The 12,610-nt window shown below is 39.6% G+C and overlaps 1 protein-coding gene across 3 annotated transcripts in view; it reads right to left on the bottom strand.

The window, feature by feature from the left end:
* Positions 1 to 12,610, bottom strand: part of Pak3 (p21 (RAC1) activated kinase 3) — a 112,014-nt gene that overhangs the window by 9,607 nt on the left and 89,797 nt on the right. For all 3 annotated transcript variants that reach the window (XM_048335765.1, XM_048335763.1, XM_048335764.1), the window contains exons 11-13: positions 8,767 to 8,884; positions 7,261 to 7,360; positions 6,555 to 6,751 (exon numbers count right to left, since the gene is read on the bottom strand). In XM_048335765.1, the coding sequence (XP_048191722.1) occupies positions 6,555 to 6,751; positions 7,261 to 7,360; positions 8,767 to 8,884 (415 nt within the window). The remainder of the gene's footprint in view (positions 1 to 6,554; positions 6,752 to 7,260; positions 7,361 to 8,766; positions 8,885 to 12,610) is intronic.

Raw genomic sequence — 12,610 nt, forward strand, 5'->3', positions numbered from 1 at the left:
CATTCCAATCCACAGCACAGGTTCCAGTGGTTGGAGGGAATAAGATGCAGTTTGGACATAGTTTCTGTGTTTCAGTGACTAGAGATCTCTAGTTCTGCTTGACTTTCTGCCCTATATATACAAGTTAACTATATCTGTGGTCCTCTAAGAGAAAGTGAGAAAACTAATATTTGCATAAATTTTTAAGGTTGAGAAAAGAAGCAGGATAAGGAACCTATTAGTATACACAAGAAGTTTTAATTTAGAGGTCTGCTCTTCCATATCCTTGGACATAAATGTAATGCATCCTTCATCATGAACAGCTAGACTGATGGCTATAATAGAGTCTAATAAGTACTAAGTAAGTCAGTAGCTTCCAGATTTTAATGACAAATTCTTATTTTCAGGAGAAGCAAATTTGAAAAAGAAAATTACATATCATGGACATACATGCTTAATTAATAACATTTTATAATATTACTGGACTGATAAGTCTCAGATGGACAAATCCAAACATCATTTCTACTAAGACTTGCCACCGGTACTTATAACTTTTTAAATGGAATGGAAATGGGTGAGTGAAACAATAATATCAGCTGTTCTTTTCTGGTTGAACAACTGTACTCAGAGAGCTCAAGACTTGCTTCTCAGTGTAGAGTGTAACAATACAGTTTCCATAAAGCTTTGTATTTCATCTAGCACTTTTCACTAAAGGTTGGAATCTAGTATCATTTGGCCCTTAAATGCCACAGATGATTCCCCCTTATAAACCAGGAAGAGTACTACTGGTATATTATCCATGGTTCATGGTGTATACTACCACATATTATTTTCATCATTGATAGTACTGTCTTCCACTGATCAATACAACCTCACTGATGCTGAAAACAAGAGGAAAAAGAGAATACTTGGACAAAGGTCTGGAAAACTACGCAAAAAAAGGATTCCAAAAAGGTGTAGTATAAACTTCAACAAGTAGACATCAATGAAACTTTACAAATACCAAATTTGATCAAAACCTGTCGATAAAAACAGCTCAATTGCATGTGAATGGAGTTGTTTTTAAAAGATACTACCGTTGTACAAAGAAACAAAACAACTCAAGTTCTATTTCACAGAAATGATCACACTCCTTATTTAGAATCAAGGCATTATAATTAGATGTTAAAAACATAACTTTAATGAACAAAAAGCTGCTATCAGTAGAAGACATTTGACATTTGACTTGCACATCCAAAGAGCACGACTGTTTTTTTTTAAATCCCACTCATTTAAGCAAACAGAAGGAACAAGGAATATTTTTACTGGAGGCTTCATTAAAACTGCTCATGAATCACAGAATAACATGTCCAAGGCCAATTATGTAGAGTGCAAATACTTCAGGCAGTGGGGGATGGTAAGAAGGTTGTCTCCTTTCTGTCTCTGGAAGGGTACCAACTTCATAACATCAATACAGTTAATAACATTCTGACCTTTAAAAAGCATTTTATAAGAAAATTAGGGCAACTTCTGTGGAAGGATTTACATTAGAAACCCCCAATCATTTTATGACTTTGGGGAAAGTGGCCAATTCCTTGCATCAAATATATGTTAACAAGCAATACTCATAGATGGTCTGCTCAACTGCAGCTGACATATCAAAGATAGAAAGAAGCCACAATGTAATGTAAACAACATGGAAATGTATACCATACTGGAGACTTCACCTTAAATGTGTCCTGTTCAGTGTTAGCTGCTATGCTAATTATACTGAACAGTAAAGAATCCTCTACTCATCGGGGGTGGGGGAGTGGGAAAGTGCTAGGGAGTTAGGTGAATTCAATCTCATTTCATGTGTAAGTAAAAGCACTGTAAGCATTGTTCCTCTATTTTTACTTCCTTCCTTTTCTACTCATATATACAAATTTTTACATTTTTGTTACAATAAGCTAGGTACAGTGTGATTATATTCATTTTTTATGCCAAACCTTGGGCTTAAACTCAGGGCCTAGGCTCTGTTCCTGAGCTTTTGCTTAAGGCCATGCTCTACCATTTGAGCAACAGCTCCATTTCCAGCTGCTTGGTGATTAATTAGAAATGACAGGAAATGTCCTCACTACCTTACATGTGTTAACTGTAAGTCCTCTGTAATCACCTTGGCAATAAAATCATAAATAAATAAATAATAAATAAATAAACAGAAAGAAAAGGAGAGAAGGAAAAGAAAGAAAGAAAGAAAGAAAGAGAGAGAGAGAAAGGAAGGAAGGAAAGAGGGAAGGAAGGAAGGAAGGAAGGAAGGAAGGAAGGAAGGAAGGAAGGAAGGAAGGAAGGAAGGAAGGAAGGAAGGGAAAGAGTAATCTCATGGAACTTCCTTTCCATACAGGCTTCAAATGAAGATCCTCAGATCCCAGGCTTCTGAGTAGCTAGGACTACAGGCATAAAAATTGGACACACAGCCATTCCTTTAGTTTTCACACCAACTCAGTAAAGTAGATACTATTTCTGTTTTACAGAATTGGAAATGGCTCAGAAAGGTCTTAGTAGATTTGTAATAGGTCATACAGCTAGTAGGTTGCAGAGGCAGGAAACCTAGACCTTGTCTGATCCTATTTTTTTCTACAAATGTATGCCTCCCTCCACTTTACTGCATTACATTCTTCGCACTTATTTCTCTCTCTCTCCCTGTCTCTCTCTGTCTCTCTCTCTTTCTCTCTTCCCTTCCCTTCCCTTCTTCCCCTCCCTCCCTTCCTCTTCCCTCCCTCCCTTCCTTCCTTTCTTCCAATATTTCTACCTGAAAGCCTAAAAATAGTGCCTAAGTAGTAGGTAGTATTTGAAGTATTTTTATGATTGAAGAATGAAGCTGGTTACTAGTGACTCACACTTTTAATACTAGCTACTCAGTAGACTGAGATCTGAGGATTGCTGTTCGAAGTCAGCCTGGGCAGGGATGTCTGTGAAACTCTTATCTCCAATCAACAACTATTCAGAAAAGGCCGCAAGCGAAGCTGTAGCTCAACCAGTAGAGCACTCTTGAGCAAAATAATCTCAGGCCCTGAGTATAATCTCCCAGGCCCTGAGTTCAAGACCCAGGACTGCCACAAAAAGAAGAAAGAAAGGAAGAAAGAAAGGAAGAAAGGAAGAAAGAAAGAAAGGAAGAAAGAAAGGAAGAAAGGAAGGAAGAAAGGAAGAAAGAAAGGAAGAGAGAGAGAAAGAAAGAGGGAGGGAGGGAGGGAGGGAGGGAGGGAGGGAGGGAGGGAGGGAGGGAGGGAGGGAGGGAGGGAGGGAGGGAGGGAAGGAGGGAATAAAAGAAACAATGAATCCAATACTCCCCAATACCTCTCCTTTGAAAGCTCTAGCTGACTGTTTTCCCACATATTCCCCACATATGGCCTGGTAAGCCAGATCCAAGAAAATACAGGCTCCTTTCAGGTTCATGTTGCATATTTTTCTCTCCAATCTCCCCATAGTTTTAATGACTACATTTTTCAAATCCCAAATAAGGACATCTAGACTGAGACATTGTTTTCTTTAAGAGAACATGAAGATAGCATATTTGAGCTCAAAGCTTTAAAAGTATTTCTGTTGTCTAGGAGAGATAGTCTCAGACTAGGACTGGCTCAATATGGACTTGTTGATTAATTAATTGGAAGCTGATCACAGAAAGAGAGTAATGAGGAAAGTCAGGGTAAAACTTTATCAGTGGAATTCAACAGGGTGGTCTTTCTGGCAAGTCTTTTTGTCATAGCCTTAATATAGGTTTCCTGAACCTTGTGGCTTGTTAATCTGCAAGTACTTGTTTAGATACAATGGATTCTAAGAGACAAGCTGTTAATTATGAGTTCTAATCTCAGGCTAGAAGATGCCTATAAAGATTAAACTTATTTCCTTTTTTTCAAACAATTAGCAGCCTGGCTAAAGAGCGATCAATTATAATTGGGAAACAGAAGAACGTAATACATGCCTTACTGAGACCAGTTGTTTTACAAAGCTATTGTATTTAAGCCTTAAATTCCGCAGGTTATAAATTACTCATTATATGGCAGAAAGCAAAAAAGCCATAATCCGTTTAGTGTCTCCAAACTCCACTTAGCGGAAGAAATCCATGGAAACGACAGGCCTGATATGTTCTTTCACTTCTGATTTTTAATGGGCAAAGGTAGTTAAACAATAAGGAAAAGCCCATGTAATTATCCTGATGCTCTGATCCATAGGTCAGTGGTGGACTTTATTAAATTCATAGAGAGCTGACCCACAAATGGTGGGAAAGGGCCCTTCTTTCCCACTCAACCCTGCAGGCAGCTAATCAAGGTGCACATCTCACTTCCAGACTGTTTCATGAGACCAGAGCAACAGCCCATAACATTCATTAGGGCACTCACTCATATCTGTTGTTTTCTAATCAGTTCAAGGGTGAGAGGACAAGTACCAAAGAGGAACTGGAAGTGGGATGGGAGAAGACTGACCCTGTGCATACACAGGGAATGAAGCTCTCAGCAGCAAAATGGTCAAGTGAAAAAAACTAGATAACTAGTTGCTATGCCTGGATAGAAAGCTACAAATGTTTGGTTTCAATATGGACTTTGCAATCTTAAAGAGAGCATGCTATACTATTTTAAAAGGACAATGTTTTTATATGTATGCCAAAGCGAAAATTCAATTTTAGACTTAGTGGTAATGATGCAGATAGTATGCCTTTAGCAGAGTAATGGTGCATCTTTTATGAGAGTAGAATTTGAATCTACATATTTCTTATTTTCAGTGTCATGTCCTTTATTTATACGAAGTAAAATTCTGGCTCAACATTAGGTCATATACAACAAAATGGCTCTGACTTGCTTCTGTTCTGAGCAAGCACTTCTTGTTTTGGTTTTTCTTATTCGTATTTTCCATTTCCCCCTCATGATCAACAGCACATCTCTGAATAAGGATGCTGGGGTTAAGCTACAAAATGAAGTTTTTGCTTTGGAGAGATAATTGGACCACATGAAGTTCAAATGTTTGATTTTACAGTAGCAAACTGAGTTATTCAACCCAAACTGTTTCCATTCATTTTCTACTTGACAGTCTTCTAATTAAGTTTGTGATTTCACCAGGCTGGTACTATCTCTGTTCCATTCAATACTTCACCAAGCTGTTGTTGCTCAATAAATCATTAGTGATAATGAACGAAAATCCAATTTAAAAAAATTATAGCTGCTCTAGAAATGCATTTATTTACGTTGTTAAAGTAATTACAAAGCAAGTGTTTCATAGATAGATCATTTAAGCATGACATGATAAAAAAATAACTTGATTCCCCGCATCTTCTCTTTCCTGCATTTCTTCTGTTGTTTTTAATAGTAGCAAGCTATATACTAAATAATTTTAAAAGTTCATATCCTTAGAAATATTGAGAACAAGAAATTTTAGAAAATGATTGAGACATCCTAAGAAAAAAATTAAAGCTCCTAGTAATGTTATTTATTTATTTTTTTGCAGTAGTAGGGTTTTTAACTCAGAGCCTTTTGCTTGCTAGATAGGTACTCTACCACTTGAGTCATACCCCTATTTTATTGTTTTGAATAACATGTGAGCTTTTTCCAACTTGATAGCCTTGGATTGTGATGCTATTTTTTTTATTTTTTTTATTGTCAAACTGATGTACAGAGAGGTTACAGTTTCATACGTTAGGCATTGGATACATTTCTTGTACTGTTTGTTACCTCCTCCCTCATTCCCCCCTCCCTGCTCCCCCTTTCCTTTTCCCCCCATGAGTTGTTCAGTTCATTTACACCAAACAGTTTTGCAAGTATTGCTTTTGTATTTGTCTGTCTTTTTTACCCCGTGTCTCTCGATTTTGGTATTCCCTTTCAGTTTCCTAGTTCTAATACCAGTATAGACGGTTTCCAATATGCTCAGATAAGATTACAGAGATAGTGCAGGTACACCACAAGAAGGGTATACAATTTATGTCTCTTAAATAGTTGGAATTGCAGACATGAAGCCCCTTGTCTGACTTATTTCTTTTTTTGGCCAGTCCTGGGCCTTGGACTCAGGGCCCGAGCACTGTCCCTGGCTTCTTCCCGCTCAAGGCTAGCACTCTGCCACTTGAGCCACAGCGCCGCTTCTGGCCGTTTTCTGTATATGTGGTGCTGGGGAATCGAACCTAGGGCCTCGTGTATCCGAGGCAGGCACTCTTGCCACTAGGCTATATCCCCAGCCCTGTCTGACTTATTTCTTGAGATGAAGGGAGTGCTTATTTATGCCCAGGTGGGCTGCAAACTTCAGTTTTCCTGCCACATACTCTTTGCCTCATTGATTTCATGGTCACTAAAGAAAAGAAGGAAGAAAGAAAGGGAAGGAGAGAGGGAAGATGGGAAAGAAAGGTAAAAAAGTATTTCTCTTATTGGCAATACTGTGATTTGAACTTAGAACTCTATGCTTGCTAGATAGGTGCTCTATCACTGGAGTCTGATAACTTTTTCTTTTTTGAGTCTGATAACTTTTAAATGACACTTGGTACTTCTATGTTACTTGTTCCAGGTAAATGAGTGTTCTTTGGTAGGATCAAGGGACAATACTTGGGGATGAATTACCTGAGGTTTCCTCTGACTTACCCTGAGTGGATTTTCATTAAGGTAAGGGGGTTCACCTTCCACCATTTCAATTGCCATAATTCCCAGAGACCAGATGTCAACTTTTGGACCATAAGCTTTTCGCGTTACCACTTCAGGTGCCATCCAATAGGGTGTTCCCACCATAGTGCTTCGTTTACTTTGTTCAGGAGTGATCTGGGCACAGAACCCAAAGTCAGCTGTAGAGAAGAAAAGTCAATTAAAATAAATCCAAATTATTTTCTTTCAATAATAGGTTAGTTTCAGATAAGGCCAAAACTTCCCTGAAATTCTACAACTGCCCAGCTCATATCTTTTGTTACCCGATCCTTTGGCAGCTCCTGATTTTACTACATTTGATCTTGGCAAAAGGCCCAGAAGTAATTTTCTGGGCCTGATTTTAATGTCTTTTGAAATAACTGACTAAGGCCTTTTCTCTACACTTCAGCCATAGTTCCCTCCCTAATACTATTTCTTGAAATGTATAGAATTTTTCAGATTTCTAGATGCCATTACAAATTCTGAAATATTAAATAAAAAAATCTGATCACAATCTACAGGAAAGAGTGTTAGACAAGTTGTTTAAATCAAACTGGATTCTAATTGCTTTCAAGGAAACCCTTTTCAGTGGCCATAATTGTATTGAGAGAGTAGAAAGGCAGAAATTCCCTGATATTTTCTCAAACATTATCTGAATCAAAATACCTACTCAATTTAACAGAACCGTCCATCCCGAGAAGAATATTGTCACTCTTTATGTCTCTATGGATTACTTGGTTTGAGTGCAAGAAATCCAAAGCTTGGAGGCACTATTGAATGAGAAAAAAGATCTAATTATATCATAATTTTCCTTGCTACACAGATTTTGAGAAAAGATGTCATTTTAGGTTGCCAACTGAAATAGATTAGTAAATGCTTTAACACCAGCTAACATAATATATATATACCAGTGATTTTCATTAGACTTATACATTTGATGGCTCCCATGTCAGACTAAGCTGTGGAGAGTGAAGATGTGATACATAGTGTAGTTATTACTACAGTGAAATTAACCAATCAATATAATCATCCTTTGGCCTCATTATCTTGAGGACAAAGACTGTTTCAAATAAATGTTGGAAGAAGCACTGTACATGAAGTACTATTTGATTCATTAGGTCTGAAATGAGATGCAAGAATGTGCTTTTAGGTCTGAAATGAGATGCAAGAATGTGCTTTTGAAATAAGTTCCCTAAACTGATTCTGATAAACAGCCTAGTTTGAGAATAACTCCTCTGCTATGAAGAAACTACATGTACTCCTTTAGATATACCTTTTTGTTGCAAATACTAAAAAATAAAAACCACAGACACACGGTACAATATTCCCGAGTGACCACAGAAACCACAGTTTTACCATATGTGCAAATATGGGGTATGGAAAATAACTGTGAGAGGAGAACAAGAAAGGAGAAAATTTAATGGAACTGCTTAACATGAAATATAAAAATGAACATGAAATGAGTTTTGTTTCCATATCATTGTTTTTAAAGTTTCAGTGACTGTTTTTGCTTTTGTTTGTAGCAAAGCTTATAAAAACCAATGAGATAGACGATGACATTCAACATGAGACTCCAATGAAGAATGTTATTTTAAAATTAATGAACCAAACAAAAATAAAATATCCTTACTTTAGCTTGGAACTAGAGGCAGTAGCTTCTATCTGACTTTTCTTCTTTGAAAAAGACCCCCTAGCCCAGAGAAGGGCTGAGGAATGCTCAGACTAAACTGTGGAAAACACTGTTTTCTAAGCTGAGGTAGATCCTTAAGTTGCCTTCCAGAAAATATTAGAAATATAATGTGATCTGTAGTTTATAGAGTTACTATTGTGTAAATATTTTCCCTAGATTAAAAAAAAAGCTCCACATGAACAGCATCATGTTTCATGTTCGATGACATCACAGTATGAGAGCTTAAGTGTAACCCATCCTGAATGGAGCTCCAAAGTCCTCAGAAAAGCAACATAAACAAGTAGATTGGAGGTGAGTGTGTGGAATTGCTTTTATATTATGATGTAAAATGAAATTAGCCTCTGAAATTGCTTTTTTTGTTGTTTTTAGTAGAAAAATCATACTGCTGTTATCTTGTGATTGTACACATTTCAAACAAGCAGAAAGAGAACTCTAACCAAATGGCTCATGTTGTCCTCATCAATAAGAAATGTTCTAATGTCTTACCTCTCTGCAGACTGCTGCTATCTGTCCTTCATCCATACAAGTCTCTGTGACCACATCAGTTAAAGAGCCACCAGCCAAGTATTCCATAACTACCCATAGTTCATCACCCACTAAGTAGCTGTAACAAGAAAAGAAAAAGACTTTGACTTAGGGCTAAAAATTGATGAATATTCTTCAGGTCTCCATTCTGTTAGAAGTCAACTGTGAAAAGAATGATGCCTATTATCTTTTTTTTATGGTCCTGGGGCTTGAATTCAAAGCCTGGGTGCTGTCCCTGAGCTTCTCACGCTAGAGCTCTACCACTTAAGCCACAGTACAACTTCTAGCATTTTCAGAGTAGTTTATTGGATATGTGTCTCACAGACTTTCCTGCCCAAACTGGCTTCAAACTGTAGTTCTCAGATCTCATCCTCCTGAGTAGCTAGGATTACAGGTATGAGTCACTGGCACCTAGCTACATCTATTACCTTTAAGAAATACACTCCAAGCAATGAAGTATGGAGACCACAGGTCAGAACCCTACCATTCAGGCAAAGAGCATAGATTATTCAAATCACCTGGGATCATCTGAAGGCAAATCAGCAGTACTATTAGATTTCCTTGGTGCCCAATCAACAATAGAAATGAAATGTAGGGGACAGAATAATCTCCAATGAGGCCAATCTACCTTTATTCACATCACTATGAAGCAAGAGTTTCTATCCACTCCTGCTTATAATGTCCCTACAATCCCTCTCAGAAGCATGCTAAAAAAGAAAATTCTCTAGCTTCATTTCATTAATCATGAAAAGAAGCCTAAGAATTTGCATTTTTACAAGTGGAAAAGTAATTTTTACCAATAAAAATGTGACATGAATCAAGGTCACTCTGCTGCAGATGAACCCTAAAGAACATGCTAGGAAACACTGACTTATTTGCTATATGTAGGGGGGAGATTCCAATAAGATAACTCCTTCAAGCAACTTATTTGCAGTTTAACAAAATGAACAGCAAGAAGCTGGAACATGAACATGTGTTCAGGAGGGGAAGGTCAAGGTGAGGCGGTAGATGAAAGGAGACAGGAAGAGGGTGGCAAATTCAGTCATAATATTCGATGTGACAATGGAACCAAGTAACTTGTAGAGATGGTGGGGTTGGAGGAGAATGAAGACATGGGGGAGAATGAAGGAAGAGGATCACATTGATCGGGTTGCATTGCACTAAAACCCTAACATATTGAAATGAAACCCTCTTGAACAGACATAACCCTCCCCTTCCAGAATCTTCTCTCTCCTTCCTCTCTAAATACCCCATCTCCACAGGAGATGTATTGTGATGTATTAGCCCCTCCACGGTCAGGGATTGGCTGGCTGGGAGTGACTTTCTGACTTAACAATCACTAAGGGTGGGGCTAAGTTGTCCTGAGGGGTATATATTTGAGTGTCTTGAGGCCTGGAGGTCAGACCGCTGCAGGCTACAAACAAGGATGGCGATGATCACACGCAGCAAGGCTGCTGCTATGGCGGCGGCTGATGCCCGTGAGGGGACCTCATTCGAGCGAGGACGATCCACCAAACGTGGGAGAAACCAAAGGAAGAGTGTTTCTCGACGTGGGTGTAAAGGAAAGGTGAGGTGATCCACAAAAGATCCTCCCTTTATACCCTTTCAGTTCTTCCCCATGATCCTCCCTGGCTTCCTCTGGCAGAAAATGCTCCCAGCCCTCACTCCTTCCTGTAGATTCCCACTTCCCATCTTCCCTCCACCCTCTCCTTTCCATCAATACGTTTCTAAGAACTTCCAGTTGTCCTTCCAGGTCCAGAAAACTGAAGTAGTGAGGGGTCTCAGGCGCCGCGGACGGTGTGGGAAGTGGAGAGTAATTGTCACCACCAGACCTGCTTCACCCCCACCGGAGGAGGAGGCGATAGCACCAGCCCCAGCATCAGCCTCAGCCCCAGCTCCAGCATCAGCCCCAGCCCCAGCCCCAGCTCCAGCTCCAGCATCAGCCCCAGCACCAGCCCCAGACCCAGCACCAACGGGTAGGCGCCTTCCTGTTAAACGCCTTCCTAATAAGCGCCTGCACCAACGTGAGCCAGCAAATGACCACATCAAGAGAGGTCCACCATCTTTAGTGACCATGTCGGTGGCTAGTAACATGAAAGCCAGGGCAGGGACATCCTGCAAGACAATCTGAGGGGTCACTGGGACCCTCCCTGCTGGCGAGTGGTCCATGATATTCCCTGTGCGCGTGAATCCAACGTGACACAGGATGATGAAAATAAAATGAATCATCATGATGATGAGATATGTGTTTCTATGTGGTGTGTGATGGTGGAGAGGGAAAGAAAGGGGAGAAGTGAGTGTGTGGGAGAGGAGGGAGGTGAATCTCTGGGGGTGACTGTCCAATTGAAAAGTGCACAGTAAACTAGACATGGAGAAATAGGACCCATGGGAGGTATGGGTAGTGAGAGGGAAAGAAGACAACTTTCTCCCTTAGCATTTTTCCCCATAGGAGAAGGAAAGGGTGTGTGTGTGTGTGTGTGTGTGTGTGTGTGTGTGTGTGTGTGTGTGTGTGTGCATGTAGGGAGAAAGACCCAGGAGAGCAGAGCTGTTAAGAGGTGTGTTGGTAGCATCCTTCCCCAAACTCGGGAAAATCTAATTAAAATACTGTATATGAGTGTGAAATACAACTGTGAACCCCTTTAACGATTTACCATACATAAAGATGAAACATGCCCTACCTGGGTTGTGGGTACCAGTGCAAAACCAGAAGATGAACAGAAGGGGTAAAGGAGAGTGACTGATCTGAATACTTTATGTACATATGTGAAAATGGAATGATGAAACGGTGAGATTGGTTTGGGTAGGGGTGAGGGGATGAGGGCTGAAGGAGAGGGACACAGGGGATGATCCTAATCAAGGTGCACTGGCTGCATACATGAACATGTCACAATGAGCAGCAAATGTTCTGTGTATGGTGGCAGCATGTTGATAGTATATGAGGGGAGATGCAGTATATGTGGTGATGGTATCCCTCTAGGAAACAGTGCACAAGGAAATTGATCCAAGGCACCTGCCTCATAGCACTATTTGTTGCAACTAACTTAGTGAGGTCAGTGACTAAAGGCTCTAAGAAGGACCAAGAATGTTTTGAGGGAGAGGTGAAGGTCAAGGAGAAGAAAGATAGGGGAATGGAGAGGAAAGATGGGCAAATAAAGTCCTAATATTCAACCATGGAACTTAAAGGTATGGGTGAGGTTGGGAGAGATGGGAGAGAATGATGGATGGGCAACAATGATCAAGATGCATTGTACTCATAAGCTGACATGTTTAATTAAAGCTTCTTTTTACAAATACTTAAAGATAATAAAAACACGAATAAATTAAAAAATATTCTAAAATCCAACTATCCTGTTTTCCTTCTCCATGGCAGGCCTAGATGCTTAAAAAACAGAAAGCAAGATTTTAAGTTCAGAGAGGTGGAAGATCAAGCTTTATTTCCTATGAGTCCCCACAGAAAGCACAACACAGTGCTGCTAAACCAACACTTACTGAAAGCTGAATGAGACAGATGTTAACCTCAAGGGAAGAGTTAGCGCTGTCGTTAAATGCCTATTTATAACATACTGTTAATACCATTGATGAAAGACATTAATTACCTGCTTTAGGAAAAAGGCTTAAGATTAAAGTCTCAATTCCCTGCATCTCACTGTCAGTTAATCACAAAACACCCATTAAAGGAAGACCGTTGTGGTCAGCCTTCTTCACTTAGCTCCCAGTGACCATACAGGCTCCAAATACACTTGATGGGATGCTAAAAACATGGGATGCTTTCTCTTCCACGCAACAGTACATTTCCTGTAATTTC

The sequence above is a fragment of the Perognathus longimembris genome, chromosome 28, assembly GCF_023159225.1.
Source record: "Perognathus longimembris pacificus isolate PPM17 chromosome 28, ASM2315922v1, whole genome shotgun sequence".
Classification (NCBI taxonomy): domain Eukaryota; kingdom Metazoa; phylum Chordata; class Mammalia; order Rodentia; family Heteromyidae; genus Perognathus; species Perognathus longimembris.